Source organism: Terrapene carolina, unplaced genomic scaffold, assembly GCF_002925995.2.
Source record: "Terrapene carolina triunguis isolate 2854851 unplaced genomic scaffold, T_m_triunguis-2.0 Scaffold62, whole genome shotgun sequence".
NCBI lineage: Eukaryota > Metazoa > Chordata > Testudines > Emydidae > Terrapene > Terrapene triunguis.
The window spans coordinates 9,747,816-9,764,905 of NW_020664413.1; the positions used below are offsets into that span (position 1 = coordinate 9,747,816).

Below are 17,090 nucleotides of genomic sequence, written 5' to 3' on the forward strand. Positions count from 1 at the left end.
CAGCACTGCACAAGGCACACAATAAAGAGAGTTCCTCCCCTGAAGAATTTGCATTCTAAATAAGACAGACACAGGGTTACCAGCACACATTGGGAAGATAAGAGATGGGCCCAGCTTGTGATGTTTGGATTCAGAGCTAAACTTTCCCAAAAAGTTTGTGGGTAGCTAGGCCCATCTCTGCTTAGGTAGCTCCACAAGAGCATTTCCAGCAAAGAATACAGATGCTAGATTAGAACGGGAGGACTTTTCACTGCCCTATCAAAGCCTTGGCAACTTGCACTGCAAAGCAAAGTGAAACAGTAATAAATGTAGAACAAAAAAAATTGTTGGCATCCAAAAATATTTCATTAAGTGAAAACAGTAGAGAAAAATCAGTGTCTTGCCACTGGTGCTTGTTTAAATTTAAAAGAAGCCCAGGAAAAAAAAAAAAAAAAAAAAAAAAAAAAAAAAGCACCACACATGACAGATGTTAGGTCGCTTAATGCCCTACTGGAAGGTGCTCAGATACTGCAGAGATGAGTGTGGAATAAAACCTATACAGAATAGAAGCAAATGTGCCATATTACCAGCAAAAGCAATAACAGCACCACTATTTGTACTACACATATGTCCAGTTTCAGATAACATTTCTAGAGAAGGGTGTGAAACACCGTGCAAGCCATTTAGTAGTATGGAATTATCAGGAAATCCAAATGTGCCCGTTTTAGACCATGTCCATTCCAAACAGCTGGAGAAGGAAAAAGAGGAAAGCAGCAAGAGTGCAAGTGGGGAGGCAACCAACAAGAAGGAAGTGGGCAGGGAACAAGGACGTCCAGGAATGGAAAAAGGAAATGATCAAGTGCAAGTGGGCACAAAGGACCAAGAAATTATGTTTACTGGCTATACTGGAGCAAATTGATTTAGTTTGGGAAAGCAGCTCTTGTCCAGACTCCAAGATAACCTGGGCAATCAGTGTTTGGTGTAAATGAGGTCCACTGCCCTACTATAGTTATTAGTATTTATTAATTGTATGACAGTGACACCTAGATCAGGGCCCCATCATGCTAGGTTCTGTACAAATTCTGTCCCTGCCTCAAGAGATTACAATCTCAATAGAAAGACAGACAAGGGATTGGAGGGGGAAAAGATGTAATAGACTCCAGTCCATTAATGTTAAAATAATCATGTTACAACGTGTTGCACCCTTATAACAATTAAAACAAAAACTAAAAAAATTATCAGCAGGTTAATCCTTTACTAGATGACAACTGGACTTACTTGACCACCAGAACAGAGCGCTCCTACAGAATATATTTATTTTCCAGAACCATCTAGTAGACACAATTAACCACATTTTACTATCATTCCTGCATGATCATCAGTTCATATGGTTAAGAAATTATAATTAATTTGCCCTTCTACAGTTCCTTCCATCCAAAGATCTCAAAGCACTTTACAAATTCTAATCATACAACCTCTTAACACCCTTTGAAGCATTAGTATCCCCATTTTATAGATCAGGAACCCAAAGCACAGAGAAGTTAAGTAATTTACCCAAGGATCACACAGTAAGTCTGTGACAGAATCAGTTTTGTGCCATAATCACTAACCATCCCTTCTTCCTGCAAGTATGCACTGGGCACTATCATGGTGAATTCACTCTCATTCCCCTCATCCTGTCATTTTACACACTAAAAAAATCCTTTCTTCCTCTTGTCATAACCGGTGATAGCAAGTTAATTCAGGAAACCTTGCCGTCAGAGACCTCCAGGGCCATCCAGTGGAAAGGATGTCAGTTTCTAGTGACTGAAAAGCCACATACATTTTGCACAGAGGGCCAGTTTTTTACAAGCTTGGTACATAGGAAGAACCCTGGCTTCAGCTACCATTTAAGTGAGATCTAATGCTGAAGCGTTAGTTGGAAAGTGGCCTTTTTTTCTGCACTGTGCATAACAAATTGATTTTCAAAAAACAATGTCTTAACAGCACACACACACACACACAAAAATCCTATGAACCCACAAAGTTTATCTTAAACAATTTTTTTACATGAGCTTCTAAGAACACCAAAAAAGGTCAGGAAAATATCCTACTATGTCTTTGGTATTTCCTGACAAAATAAGAGAACTAATTACCTGCATAAAATTACTGCAGAAGGATTAATGGTTTTAACTAATTTAAGTTAGATCAAAGTACTGAAAGTTAAGGTGCACTAGATTTTTACTGGTTACAAAACAATTAAAAAGAAAGTTATGATCTTATATTGCAAATTGATGCAGTCTCCCACTCAGTTATCACTTCCGTTCTCTTTATGAGGGCTTTTGATTGAGTAAAGTCTGCCGGATTAGAATAATAGATTGCAGTTCTAACAAAGGTCCTACCCCCCTTCAATTAAAGTCAGAGGGCGTTCCAACATAATCATAAATAGGTGCATTAGAATGCTCACAGTCTGTCAAAGTAGGCAATTGCAAAGAAGAATGAACTAAACAAAACCACATAACAAAACAAACTTGAATGGCTTAGAGCTGTTGCTAATAAAAATTGTTTTCCTTTTACTGGAAGAAGTCTGAGTTGAATGTTCGGAAAGTCTTACTGATCAGTAAAGCGCTATTTTCCTTCATGTGGCCTATTTAGTATGGTATTCTCTCTTTGTGGAAACTGCTACACATGCCACATCTTGAACTCGGATAATTTGGACAGAGTTGCTCACAGTTCAGCCATGGATTAACACCAGAGGTGAGTTTGGTTCGTAGATGAGAGGCAAATGCCCATAATGCCACTTTGCAAGCAAGAGCAATGCACAAATTAAACTACGTTTTATGAAATCAAGATAAATTCTGGTGTCCATGGCTACAATCCTTCTATGACTGAGAAAAATGTAGCATAATTGCCAATGTGGTATTTGTGACATGACTGCAGCAATTCACATTTTTGCATCACACTGTGCAAAATACATAGTGAATGCAATATGCTTTCCAAGAATACAAAAACTATTAACATGACCACCACATTGAGAAGAGGGAAGCCAGTCTCTCTTTTGGAATCTTGGGTTAAACGAATCGTGATCTGAAAGTGAGGTGCTACTTGGAAAAGTTACTGTAAAAATGCCATTCTGGGATTCCATGTTTATTGTCTCTCAAAGATCAAATCTGCTGACTTCACAAGTAAATGGGTTTCCTAGATGCTAGTTGGAATCTGACAGTCAAACTGGAGTTGTTCACACGTCACCAACAAAAGACTTTACTATTGGAACCTAATTAACATTTCTGCTGATGATTCTTGAATCAGAACAAAACCCAGCTCCCTATCCCAGAACTTTGTTTACTCTATAGTGCTAACAGGAGAGTAAGTGCCAGTCAGTTTTTATTTCAGTGAGTAAAGTAAGCAGATTGGTTGAATAAAAAGGTACCACTTTCACATCGTCTCTTTTCAGAGCATAGCCACACCTTAAATCTGGAAGGCAGACTTGTTCATTTCTAATTAGATTAATACATTCTTTTTGCTAAGAATTCTTATTATGTTTGCACTACTCTGTGACTTAAGACTGGCCGGAAAAGGAAGGATGGATACAGAGATGTACTATTAAAGGCAGAATACAATAATTCCAAATATTACTTGCACACTAATCACTTGTTTTGTTTTTTGTAAAGGAATCATGTGTAATTTTATTTAAAAGGGGGAGCACATAACTATGGGCCCCATTGTGAACCCATTACTTACACTGGTGAGCAGTAATTCCCATAAATTGCCCCCAAGGAAGTCAATTGGATTAGTTACATGAATAACTGCTCCCCAAACCTGAGTAGCAAGTTCACAATCTGCCCGTATCTAGTTTAATACTTGGAATGATTTTTCTTCTGCTGCAAAGTATAAGATAAAAATAGAAAATAAAAAGAGCACTTGATGTTCAGTTAGCAGAGCTATTTGCTGTATGGCTTCCAAGCATATACGAGGCTTGCTAATGGAACTAGCAATGAGGCCACTGAAGAGCATGAAGGCAAGTAGCCATCCAAATGATTCCACTTTGGAATGACACCATACATGGGAACTTTCTGTCCAAAAAGAATTTTGAGGAAGTTATGAATAGTTCAAAACAGGGGATTGTGATAGAAGTACCTCTTCAACATAGGTTTGCCAAGCGTCCGGTTTTCGATTGGAACGCCTGGTCGAAAAGGGACCCTGGAGGCTCTGGTCAGCACTGCTGACCGGGCTGTTAAATGTCTGGTCAGTGGCGCAGCAGGGCTACGGCAGGCTCTCTGTCTGCCCAGGCTCCGCATAGCTCCCGGAAGCAGCCAGTATGTCCCTGCAGCACTTAGGCACAGTGGCGATCCGGGATGTTCCATGCGCTGCCCCCTCCCCGAGCGCTGGCTCTGCAGATCCCATTGGCCGGGAACCGTGGCCAACAGGAGCTGCAGGGGTGGCGCCTGCAGGTGTGGGCAGTGCACAGAGCCCCCTGGTCTCTCTGCATAGGAGTTGGACATGCCGTCTGCTTCTGGGAGCTGCCTAAGGTAAGCACCACCTGGCCGGAGCCTACACCCGAAACTCCCTCCCGCACCCCAACCCCTGCCCCAGACCTGAGCCCCTTCCCGTACCCCAAAACCCCCCCCCCCTGGCCCCCCCCCAGACCCCCCCCCCCCCCCCCCGCACCCCAACCTCCTGCACCAGCTTGGAACTCCCTTCTTGCACCCAAACTCCCTCCCAGAGCCCGCACCCCCTCCCCAATCACCTGCCCCAGCCCTGAACCCCCTCCCACACTCCAAACCCCTCGGCCCCAGCCCGGAGTCCCTTTCCACACCCCAACCCCAGCCCAAAGCCCTGTCCCACACTCCAAACCCCTCGGCTCCATCCCCCAGCCTGGGGCCCACTCTTGCACCCCAAACCTCTCATCCCCAGCCCCACTTCAGAGCCTGCACCCTCAGCCAGAACCCTCACCCCTCCCACACCCCAACCCCCTGCCACAGCCTGGTGAAAATGAGTGAGGGTGGGGGAGAGCGAGGGAGTGAGGGGGGATGGAGTGAGTGGGGGCTGGGCTTTGGAGAAGGGGTGGGGCAGGGGCGGGGCAAGAGTATTTGGTTTTCTGCAATCAGAAAGTTGGCAACCCTGCTTCAGCAGTTCAGCATGTACAACAATACACAACAGTTTAGGACATGAAGTGAAGAATACTTTAACCAACACAAAGTGAAGGGGAAATGTAAAGTAGAATGTAATTTCCCAAGCTAGAAAATTCCCAGAACAAGTCCTACTCTTTTAAAAAGTGTCATGAGATCGTTAATGACTACAAATGATCAGGAACTTGATTTTGTGTTTTATTTCAAGTATAAGGAACTAGTGTTTCAAAATTATTTTGGGTAAATGTGGTGATTTATCTCTACAGCTGTTTTGACCGTTGTGTATTTCACCTTTTGATGTACAAAGGCACTGCCATCTATAGAGACTGACTGCCATTTTGTATTCACGGCAGTGCAGACTGTCTCAGAGAACAGACATACACTATGTGCTGTCTTATGGATGTCTTATTTTGTTCTTTCTTGGTTTTAATATGTTACTCTAAAATAAGATGATTAAATTTTAAAGTATCCATTTGCTATTTATGTGCAAAAGAGCATAACAATAAATATGATAAAACTGTTCCTGCCGCACACAATTTGTCATTTGAACAAAACAAAGTTAATAGATTTATTACCTAATCTTCTTGCAAGTCCAAAGTCAATGAGTTTGATCCTTGTCCCAGTCTTGTTGACACACATAATGTTTTCCGGCTTCAAGTCCAAATGGACAATGCCCTGCTTATGGATATACTGAACTCCTTCCGATATCTGCCTCATGTATTTAATACACTCTCTCTCTGTCAGTTCAAAGTCCTCATCGATGATTCGTTCAAAGAGTTCTCCTCCAGAAACACTGAAACAAAACAAAAAAGGGGTGGGGTGGGAGATTATTGGATTATTTAAAAATATATTTATTTACTGGTAAACTGGACACTTCCATTATACAAATAGAGATGGTTCTTCACATTACTAGCAGTTCCTGAAGGGTTTTGAAGGTATTTCAAGGCACAGCTTTTGTGTGGTAATGGAGATTTCCATAGACACCACAGGAAAAAGGTCACTTTTTAGCTGTTATTATGCATGATGTACATCAGTGGATCTCAACCTTTTCCATACTGAGACCCCGTTTTCGTTACCAGTCCCAGCCCATATAGATGGGATCTAGCTGGGACCCAACCTTGCATTTAGCAGTAACGGAAGGGCAAGGTGGTTGTGACACTCTGACCCCAGACTCTGAACCCACATGGAGCCTGGAGCCTGATCCACTGACTTGAATGGAAGCAGGATCAGATTTGGAATGTGCATTGTTTTTCCTCGTAACATCAAAGAAGTCTAAATAAGTAATTCAAAATTGAAAGAAAACCAAACACGTGGTGGGAGAGGAAACTGGGTATTAAAACAAGATAGGACGGGTCCAGGGAAAGGGAGCAGAACCTTCTGGCTAGATTCTCAGGAAGGGTGTGTGTCTGTATGTGTGTGTGTGTAATAAAACAAAATATTTTTGATGCTTAGTAAATTATTCAACTTGTTCTTCAACTAATGTCCAAAGATGGGACATACTTTGTATTTATGCTTTGGGTGACACATGAACAGGGGAGGGAATGGTGAAAAAGCACCCTTGCACTCGTAAATCTGTTCTAAATGAAATACGGCACACTCTTTATATGGCTTAATATTTGGCAACATTTACGCTCACTGCCAAATGTAATTGCACATTTCAGTTACAGAAGGAAAACACAATTGTAAAGCAGCCTTTCAATGTTTATAAATTGTCAGATACATGGTAAAAAATTCTAATGTCCCTCATGTATTAAATTGAAATAGAAACATCTGGAGTTCTGTACTCCTTTTGTTGCTTTAACTATAAGGTTTCAGAAAATATATAATTAGAGTAGCTACTGCAGTTTCCTACTAAAAAGTATTGGAGAACTAAACTTGGAAACAATAAGGACAGCATATGCTTAACAAACTCAAATAATTACATGGATTACTATGTAAGGCTAAGACAATGGCTAGAGTTTCAGATAAACATATCTGAAATTGAAGTTTCTTGGTTCTAATAGTTTATGAATTCAGTATGTTAGCAACCAGTGCAGAGATGTTTATGAAAGCATCTGTTCTCAGAAAGTATGTGCTTTGAGCACTTTGCAGTTCCAAAATAAATATCATCCTTGTACTTTACAAGAAATGCAGAGGAGAAAGCAGGCAGCTTCTTATCAGAGACAACCATTTTATTTGAGTTAAAAGAGGATTCCCAACAAAAGACCTTATAAATTAAAAAGAAAGGACAAAAACCTTCAAGTGAAATATACTTCAGTGACTGCTTAAAATAGACCTAATGACTAATCTGAACAATTCTTTTTTTGTACTCTAAATGCCATTCTTCTTGGCTCTGACTTTGCAGAGTCTATGCCATTATCTCTAGTATATCCTTTTAGCCATGTTACATGTCAATGTACGTGCATGCTGTTCTCTCCCCTCATTCCTCTAGCTATTCTGGTAATGTCATTAAGATAAACTGTGCTTGCATTTCCTAGATTCTTGATGTTCCATTTATTTCCTGCAGTTTATATTATATTAGAAAAGCAGAGTTGTTTCTTTTTCTGGCTGTGCTTTTAAAGGTTCTTTGAGGTGGTGGATTGATAAAGTGTAACCCAGGTTCCATGCACTGGCAGAGGGAATATGTTTTTTCTTCATGTAGTTAGAACAATATTATCATCATCTAAGGGCTGATCAAGTCAGTGGGAGTCTTTGCATTGATTTCAATGGGCTTTGGTTCAGGGTCCTGAGAAGCATATTCTTCTGGATGCATCTCACAGCAATTGCAGTCTTTAGCCACCTGTTATTTTAAGATTGTGCCCATAGAGACACTATGGTCATTTAAAGAACCTATTTTGGACCTTCCTTGTATGAAATCTTATCTTCACTATATTTTGACATATACCCAAACCTAATGCATAGGCTTGCTGATTTGTGACAATTCATTCATACCAAATGAATGGAGATTTATTTGCACTTTAATAATCTCAGGTTTATTAGAGTCTATGCAAACATAAATTCGCTTTATGGGGCAAGTGAAGAATCTGAAGGCACTTACTCCTCAACTTTCAAAGCAATTCACAGGGCACTGGAATGTCTACAGAGACAGGATTACTTCTATATTTGGAAATTAAATTGCCTGGGATTTGCTTGCCCCTAGATCTCCAAGCCAGGTAACAAACTGTAGACAAATTGGAGGGTTTTCAGAGAAGAGCAACTGAAATGATTTAAGGAGCTGGAGGGATTGATTTATGAGAACCAATCAAAAGAATGTAATAGCTATATCTTGGCTAAGCAAAGCCATGGTAACTACGGAGGTTTAAACCACCCAAATTATTTGCATAGGGTATTCGCCAAGGAGAGAGAGGAATTATTCAGCATGGTACAAAGGGAAATAACCAGACACTTTGGGATGAAATTAAAAGGAAAAATTTAGGCTGAATATCAAGAAAAACCAATCCTCCTGGCAGTGACGATAAGAAAATGGACGAAGCTTCTACTGGAAATCTTTGGAGACATGTAAAACAAGAGGGTACAAAGTACTAGAAATTTTATTATAGGGAACAATCCTGCATCCAAGTGGCTGGATTCTGGCTGTATGGCAAGTGGGTCAGATTGTTACTATTATTTCTAAATTCAATGTAAATGGCTTTCAGTCTTCAATCATATTCATACCGAAACAAATTCTTTTCTTGGATGTACAAGATCAATGGGAATGGCATACACACATTACAAAAACAGAATTTGGCCCCGGATATATATACACATGATCAGATTTTTTAGAAGAGCTTATGTCACAGGGTGGCTGACCCCTTGAAATGAAACAGGTCCAGTGCCTCTGTGCTAGAACAGTTGCTCCCAGTTTGGCCAATGAAGAGGGCATGGCAGCACCTGGAGCTATGAAGATCCAGGCTTTCAGTAAGCAAGGGGGATCAGGAGTAGCAGGGAGTCCCCTGGGAGAGGCAGCAGTAGGAACCTGCTGGGGGAAAAAGGCCTCCAAGAAGAAAGTGCTGGGAGGTGGTACTCAGCAAAAAGGGCAAGGAAGAATCCTGCAGGATGCTCTGATGGAGGAGTGATAGAGAAGCAAAGTGGAAAATCCCCTGGGAGCGGCAGCCCAGGGTAGGCTGAGGAAAATTGCCTGGAATGAGACTCTGGGTCTGGCAATGGATCCTTTGTGTGCTTATAGGTCATCTCCCATCAAGCCATTCCAATTAAGTTTCCAAAAGTGCTCAATATGCAGCAGCTCCTATAGAGAACAAGGGGAGCTGCTAAATGCTGAGCACTATTGAAAATCTGGCCACTTCACTGGAGTGGACCAATGGGAGATGAAAATCTGGCTACATTTTTATACCCCGATGAGAACAATGGGAACTGCTTGGCTGTTGAGATCTTCTAAAACTCTGGCTCGGAAACTCTGATGTGCAAAAATAAACTAGCTTAAAACCTAAAATCATGCCTAAACACAGACTAAAATAACTAAACTCTGTGGTATTTAAATGCATCTTATCTTTTAAAATAGCGGGTGGTTTGGTGGAGGGGGAAATTACTATCCAGAACCCTTTATACGTTTGCCTCCGTTTTCCATTAGGCCTGCCAGCTCCCAATTCCAAACTAAGTTGGACTTTTTCTCCTCCAACCATCACTAACTTGCTCAAGTTTTAAATCCAAACATAAATGCACCATCTAATATTTAAGCACCAATGTTGCATAACAAGGATTCAATCTCTGAAGTATGCTTGTGCAAACAATAGCTTTCACACAGTCTGAACATGCATTAACTAAGACAAGTAGCGCTATAGTCTCTTTGCTTAAAGCAATCTGTGTTTTGCTAGGAAGATCAAGCCAGCAATAAAATTCCCTTCCTTTCCCTTTTTACGCACCACAATGGGAAGCAGCTGTGCTGGGACCACAGCAATTGACCTATCCTTTTGGGCAAAACATCAACAGAGATCAAGAGTTGATTTTCTTTCCTGCTGCTGCTGCTACAAATATGGTGTTCACATTAAACAGGTGCACTGATAAATTATGCAACTGTCATTTTGGTCATGCATGCTCTCATTGTTTGTGGTGTCTGAGCATTGCATTCCAAGCTATATTGTATTATACAGATTCCCGTCTTGAAAGGAGTTCCAGCACAGGGACACCTTCTGAGCTCTGTCTTCTGCAAAAGTGAAAGAATACGTACTATGATCTACATACTAACTATGGTGGCTGATGGTAAGATAGACAGATTAAATAGCTATCATATAGTTATAACACGATCATGTTGCTCTGTACTGTGATTCTTATGTTGCTTGTCTGCCACTTTCAGTGATGGTGTGGGCTGGGAGCACAAAGTGAACAGTGTATATAGGCCTGGTGACGGTGGGAAGATGGGGCACCATTGCTTTGTTCAACAACTAGGAAGCAGCACAGATGGTCTATGAATGTGGTCATGAGTAGCTGTCCATGACGTGAAGGATGGTAACTTTGATGCAGGGACTTGAGAGTCGTGGGGTGGAAGTAAGGAAAACAAATCAGGCATCATCAGTCCCTTCTTTAACTGCTAAGTATGGGCCATGAGTTAGGGAGACCCTGCGTGGTGACATTAGAGGCAACTCAGGTTGTGTTGAGCCAGTCTGGGTGCTAGACAGCCAGAAAGAACTATATACGATCTTGTCTGCATCCATTAAACTCACTTTAGAATTCTCTTTCTATCATCTATCTAGATTTTTCTATAGGTACTACAGTGATGGGTGCGAAGAGTTAAATAACCAAGTTTTGTTTCTTCTCTGCCAAGGCTCTCTTAAGGGTGCAGACAGAGGACCCCACCTTCGACGGAAAATAAATTTGCCTTCTAACAACGGTTGAGAACTGTCGTTGATTTTTTTGCTCCTCTAACAGACATGACTATAATGAATTTTTCATAAAAATTCAACTATTCTGTTACAGTTTGGCTTTGGTGTTTGCATTCTGAATCACATCTTTCTTGGGTGTAATTTATTGATTGATTCATTCATTCATTCTGCACAGCCATTCAATCATCTATGAAAAATGACTATTTTTCAGTATTTAAATAAATAATTGGTAGTACTTTATCTAATGCATGTTTAGAGATTGCCAAACCAAATAAATAGTAATAATCTCATCCCCAACCCTTTTCTCATTTCTAGAACCAATCTGGACCTGAAGATTCTGAAATATTTGGTTAATTTTTTCTCTCCAATCGTTATTTTTGATTTTCACATTTCTCTCTGTTTCCACATTCCAGCTGGAAGCAGAGAGAAGAAACACCAGAAAAGTACCCTTCCTTCAGTATTACCAACTGAACTAGATACAGGATGCAACAGAAATCTCATGAGTGCCTGTGTTCACAAAATTTTTAGCCAGATTGTGTTGAAATCAATGGAGATATATTAGGAATAATTTGGCCAAAGATGCTTAAATATCTTCAATAAACAGTTGGACAAAATTTGGATGATTTATGTGACCAGAACAAAAAATCTGGCCTTTTTTAAGCGTCACTCATCACTAGTTAATATTTTATACAAAAAGGACAAGTTATTTTTTAATTATCTGCCAAGGTATCAGGAGATCTTCACACACTGGGCATCAATAAACTAAAATGTGCTCAAGGGTTATACTCACATTTCCAAGACCATGACGATGTTGGCTTTTTCTTCAAAGGCATCTACACACTGGACAAGTTTTGGATGATGTAGACAGTTCATGATGCCGATTTCCTGCCTTATATTTTCTTTATCCTTAGCTGAATATGCTTTGAAAAATTTTCCTGCCCAAACTTTTCCAGTTTTCTTCTCAACAAGTTTAAAGACTTGTCCAAATTTCCCCCTGAAAATATATAACTATTTCCATGAAATGGTTATAATATTTTATGGCCTACTAAGACTAAAAACGAAACTTAACGAAAAACTTTTTCAGAGTGGTTAACTCAAATCTTGCACTGAAAACACATGATCACAAGCATTAGTCCAAGTGCTGTTCAAGACTGAACTGGGCACACTGATTTGAAAAATCAACTTGACGAATATTACATTCAAAAGGCGAGATCTTCACATAGTATATATGGCTGTGGCTCTGTTGAAGTCAAGGGAGCTATGCTGATCTGAAAGAGCTGAGGATCTGCCCTGAAGGCTCAATTCTGACCTTCGCTAGTCTGGTGTGTATCATCAGTCACAATAAAAAATAAGCACCTATGCTTGTACACACTGATACTACAAGCTAAAAATCTATACACACTCATGTATCTAAAATCCTATGGCAGTCCAATGCTCCCTAATTAGAGAGTCTTCACCCTCTGATGCACATTACTCCCATTAGCTGCCATTACAGCTACATATATATGTATAGAAAGAATGGACTTCTACGGCAGCAGGGCGGAGGTGGTGGTCTCTCCCCGTTCCAAGTGGGAGTTGGCCCAGGTCCTGCCGCATGGGACTGGCACGAGGTGCTTGGCATCGCCACTCGTCCCCCCCGAATGTTCCTCCATGCCCCCCTAGTGGGGCATGTCTCATAGTTTGAAAACCTCTGTTCTAATCCGGCATTATTACTTCAGGCTACAATTGCTAATGTGAGTTTACTTACAATTCCACCTTAACCGTAACCCTTACAAGCAGGAGCGGCGCCAGGGTTTTTGGCACCCTAGGCATGGGTCTTTCCACGCTCCCGGTAGTCGTCAGCAATTCTGCGGCAGGGGGGGGCCTTCCGCGCTCCCGGTCTTCGGGGCACTTCGGCGTCGGGTCCTGGAGCGAGTGAAGGACCCACCGCAGAATTGCCACTGAAGACCCGGAGCGCCGAAGGACCCCCCGCCGCCGAATTGCCGCCGACAGCAGCAAAATGCTGCCCCCCCAAATCCTGGTGCCCTAGGCAACCGCCTAGGTTGCCTAAATGGAAGTGCCGGCCCTGCTTACAAGTGGAAAACACAAGAGACAGCTAGTTTTGTTGTACAGAAGACTATACAGAGGTAGAATCCTATGGCCTTGATTGCCAACTGCAAAACAAGTCCCTCAAAGTGTGTCCTGTCATATGATTTGCATATCCACAAGCCTGAATACTGACACATACAGCCAACTTCATCATTGACCTTTAATGAGCAATACTATTAATGCTTTTTGGGATTATGACCACTGTCAACAGAGAATCTACCCTACCACCTGGGAGTAGGGTTTAATCTCATTAACACTAATCGATATAATGGAGCTGTAAGTTTCTGCCTTCCAGACAGATTTCAGAGCAGAGAATAAAAAATGAATCATCTAGCATTTATGGGCTTCATTCCCCTCACCAGAAGCACAGGTGATGCCTATTTTAAAATGTCAGTTAATGGGAATGAAGAGCTTTTACGGAGAGAAGACCAGACCCCTTTAGAATATATTTTTTTACTGCACACAAGCAGCCCAGCTAGAACGCTAAGAATGTAAAGGCCCATACCGTACACATTTAAGAGTGCATCCTCCTAGCTCTTTATAGCCTTAGAAACACAGCATTCCAAGGGCTGAAACAAGAAACCTAATGGTCTACTTACGATCCCAATCTTTCTTCAATATTGTAGAACTCCGCAACTTTTTGTTCTGTATTTATAGTAACTGTCCGATAGTCGACCTCTGTTTCTTTCTCTTCTATAAATGAAGATTAAGAACTGTGATTAAAAAAATCATACTACATGTATTAAAGATGTAGAGATTCATTTGCTCTGATGAAATTATGAACTTCTTACCATCATCGGATAGCTCAGCTTCATCTTTAGGCTCTATAAAAAAAGCGGGGGAGAGGGAGGGAAAGAAAAATTGAGATGATTAACTCCTGTCTGCATAGGATGTATATGCTTAGAGAAGGCAATCTTAGTCCTCAAATTAAGATCCTTTGGGTAATCAGTTAGGTACCAAAAGGCAGCCATCTAACAGGGTTTGCATACTAAATATACAGTAAAAGTCTGTTCAGTCTCAATGTATTAAATTACAATCTGGTAGCAGAAGCCAGGCACTTCTGTTGTCATCAGTGTAGAATATTCCTTTGAAGAGAAAGCAGCTGGTTTATATGTCTACTAGGCACATACAATGTAAGGAATCAGATCACTGGATTATTTAATAGGCTGCCTTCAGAATGCTTCAGAGGAAGGGAAAAATAAAACAATTAAAATTATTAAGCCCATAAAGCCCCTAATTGGACAATGCTTGTGTATAGGAAAAATACATTTCTTAGGCCTGGTCTACACTAACACCCCAATTCGATCTAAGGTACGCAACTTCAGCTACGTGAATAACGTAGCTGAAGTCGACATACCTTAGTTCGAATTTACCGCGGTTCAGACGCGGTCCACACACGGCAGGCAGGCTCCCCCGTCGACTCCGCGGTACTCCTCTCGCTGACGTGGAGTACCGCAGTCGACGGCGAGCACTTCCTGGTTCGAATTATCGCGTCCACACCAGACGCGATAAATCGAACCCGGAAGTTCGATTGCCAGCCGTCGAACTACCGCGGTAGTGTAGACAAGCCCTAACTCTCACATCCAAACCTGAAAGTGTAAAAAACAAAGCAAAAACCTCTGAGAAAGGCTGTCCTTGCAAGCTGTCCTGCCAATTTTGCAAACCTAGAGCTTTGGACAGTTCAGATAAGCACCCACATATTTTGGTGCTTATCTGAAATGAATTGCCTAGTCATGTAGGCCCAATTTTTTCAACAGAACCTCAATTCCAAATGCACAACTGTTTGCAGGCACAAATCCAAAAACGCAAGTTAAGTCAGCTGAAGATTTGTACATAGGGGAATCCTCCAGTGGTGATGAGTCAGCATAAATGGCCCTGTGTCATTCTCTATTTTGCACTGGGGGTGATCAAGGAAAAGGGGGTGGAGCCCCAAAGCGGAGGTGCTTCAGCAATCTGCGACAGTCATAATGGCCCTTGGGGGTGGGAAGGGCGGGTGTTAGAGTCAGCACAATTTAGAGCTGCTCTAAGTTACTGCTTGAAATTGCTCCTCAGGACTATACTGGGCCTCAGTGGCCTGAAGATCAGTGAGTTGTAATGTTTCACAACTACCAAGGCAGCTCTCCATCCAAACAGCTGGACCTGATTATCTGACTCTCCCACTGAGTTTGTGCACTCCTAACCATGTGACTTAACCTCTTTGTGCCAATGGATTTACACTATTTATTATTTATACAGAGCCCCAATACATTCTAGGTTCTTTTCAATATAAAGCTAGACTCAGTGCCTGGTAATAAAATAGCAGGGATGAGTGAAAGAAGGAGGGCAAGATACACAGTAATAAGACTACACAGTTATGTTACATAGACATCTTTATGTGACAACAGAGATGAATTTGACCCCCTCAACACCCAGTAGATGTTGATGAGTCTGCAAACTGGTTGCCAGACAAGTTGAGTGGACTTAGCCAACCAACAGAAACCCCATCACCCCCTTCCCTGCTGTGTTTGTGATATTTACATACCTGCAGCAGAGACAGACTGGTCCGCAGTCTGCCACTGTAGCAGGGAAGCAAGAAGGGAAGATTGCCCTCCCCCACTCTGTGGGAGCTGTGCTCAGATTTTCTGCTCTGGAAATCACACTTACATTGAGCACTTCACATTTTCCTCCCCTTTTAAGGGCTGCATGAAGGAGCAGATCCCATCCTCTTTGCCAATAGCTGTGTCTGCCAAATGTCCCACGGCTAGACTTGCTGTGTATGCAACATGTACATCACTGCATCAAAGACTTGGACTGGGAGCCTTGTGGTCCAAGGGTGGAAGCTCTAAGTTAGTAAAAAGGTACATCTCCCCGTGGTTGAACTCAGTGAAGCTAAGCTAATGTCTTCCTCAGCTGGAAACCAGTGTTACCAACTGAACATCAAAGCTGTCCATTCATACTTCGCTTCTTTATGACTTATTACATTACTTTAGCAATGTTGAATCTGGACTGATGGTGAATATACGGCAACCTGCTCATTTCACTCTCATAATAATAATACTTTGCACTGCTAAAGCACTTTCCATTGGAGAATCTCCAAGTGCTTCACCCACATCATGGGACCTCAACATCTCTGTGAGGCAGGCATTATGCCTCTTTTTAGAGATGGGCACACCTAGTTACAATGCAGAAAAAACTACCAGCATCTTGTCTCCTCTAGTATTTTACAGTGAGATAGCTAATGAATGTTAGTTATCTCATGTAAACCTTGACACACACCTTTTGGCATAGCCAAAATGAAGGCATAGCCTTAGTTACTTGGCCAGGAGTTTACAGTGGTGAGAACTTAAAAGTCCTGATTTTCAGGTGTGTTGAACACCCGCATTTCCCACGGACTTCCATTGGAATTGTTTGGGTTCAGTATTACTGAAAATTAGGCCTTAAGTAACTTGCCCAAGTCAATTGTAGCATCACGAACAGAATCCTGGAGTCCTGGCTTCCAGTCTCCTGCTGAAATCACTAAATTACTCTGTCTCCCGATACAAGGAGTTACCTTTGTACAGTGGGTTCTTTACTCAACCCATATTATTGTTATCATTTGTTATTTGGATTGCAGTACTTCCTAGGTGCTCCAGCCCCACTGTGCTAGGGATTGTAAAAACATAATAAAATCTTCTCTCTTCAATTAAAAAAATGATGTTGTTTCCACCCATCACAATCAGTGATAACTCTTGGAAGTGCAAAAGCAAAGGAACAGTCTGACAGTTTCCAAACCTAAGTGTGTTCTTCCAGCAACCAAAGAGAGAAGTCATTCCAACACAGGGAATTTTTGTTATCAACAGCCAGCACTGTCCAGCTTTCTTACAAATTTATGGTCACTCTTACTGCTTTCTTTCCTTGGAGAGAAAATTGATCCTTGATTTATATCAACCTTTCAGATTTTCTTTTAAATTGTGAGAGAAAGTAAATACACCAATATAGCGCCAATTTAGCTGCTCAAGCAAGAGAACAAATTACTTCTGCGTGGAAATATTTGACAAAAAGCTGTGGAAGGTCTTACAGTGCTGCACCACTGTACTGTTATTTTGCCCCGATGTGTCACTAAAAGATAATATTACAAACT

The 17,090-nt window shown here is 41.5% G+C and overlaps 1 protein-coding gene across 4 annotated transcripts in view; it reads right to left on the bottom strand.

The window, feature by feature from the left end:
- The window catches only part of MYLK (myosin light chain kinase), a 306,953-nt gene that overhangs the window by 22,274 nt on the left and 267,589 nt on the right, over nucleotides 1-17,090 (bottom strand). For all 4 annotated transcript variants that reach the window (XM_026647402.2, XM_024215844.1, XM_024215842.1 and 1 more), the window contains exons 23-26: nucleotides 13,783-13,815; nucleotides 13,591-13,684; nucleotides 11,694-11,897; nucleotides 5,663-5,880 (exon numbers count right to left, since the gene is read on the bottom strand). In XM_026647402.2, the coding sequence (XP_026503187.1) occupies nucleotides 5,663-5,880; nucleotides 11,694-11,897; nucleotides 13,591-13,684; nucleotides 13,783-13,815 (549 nt within the window). The remainder of the gene's footprint in view (nucleotides 1-5,662; nucleotides 5,881-11,693; nucleotides 11,898-13,590; nucleotides 13,685-13,782; nucleotides 13,816-17,090) is intronic.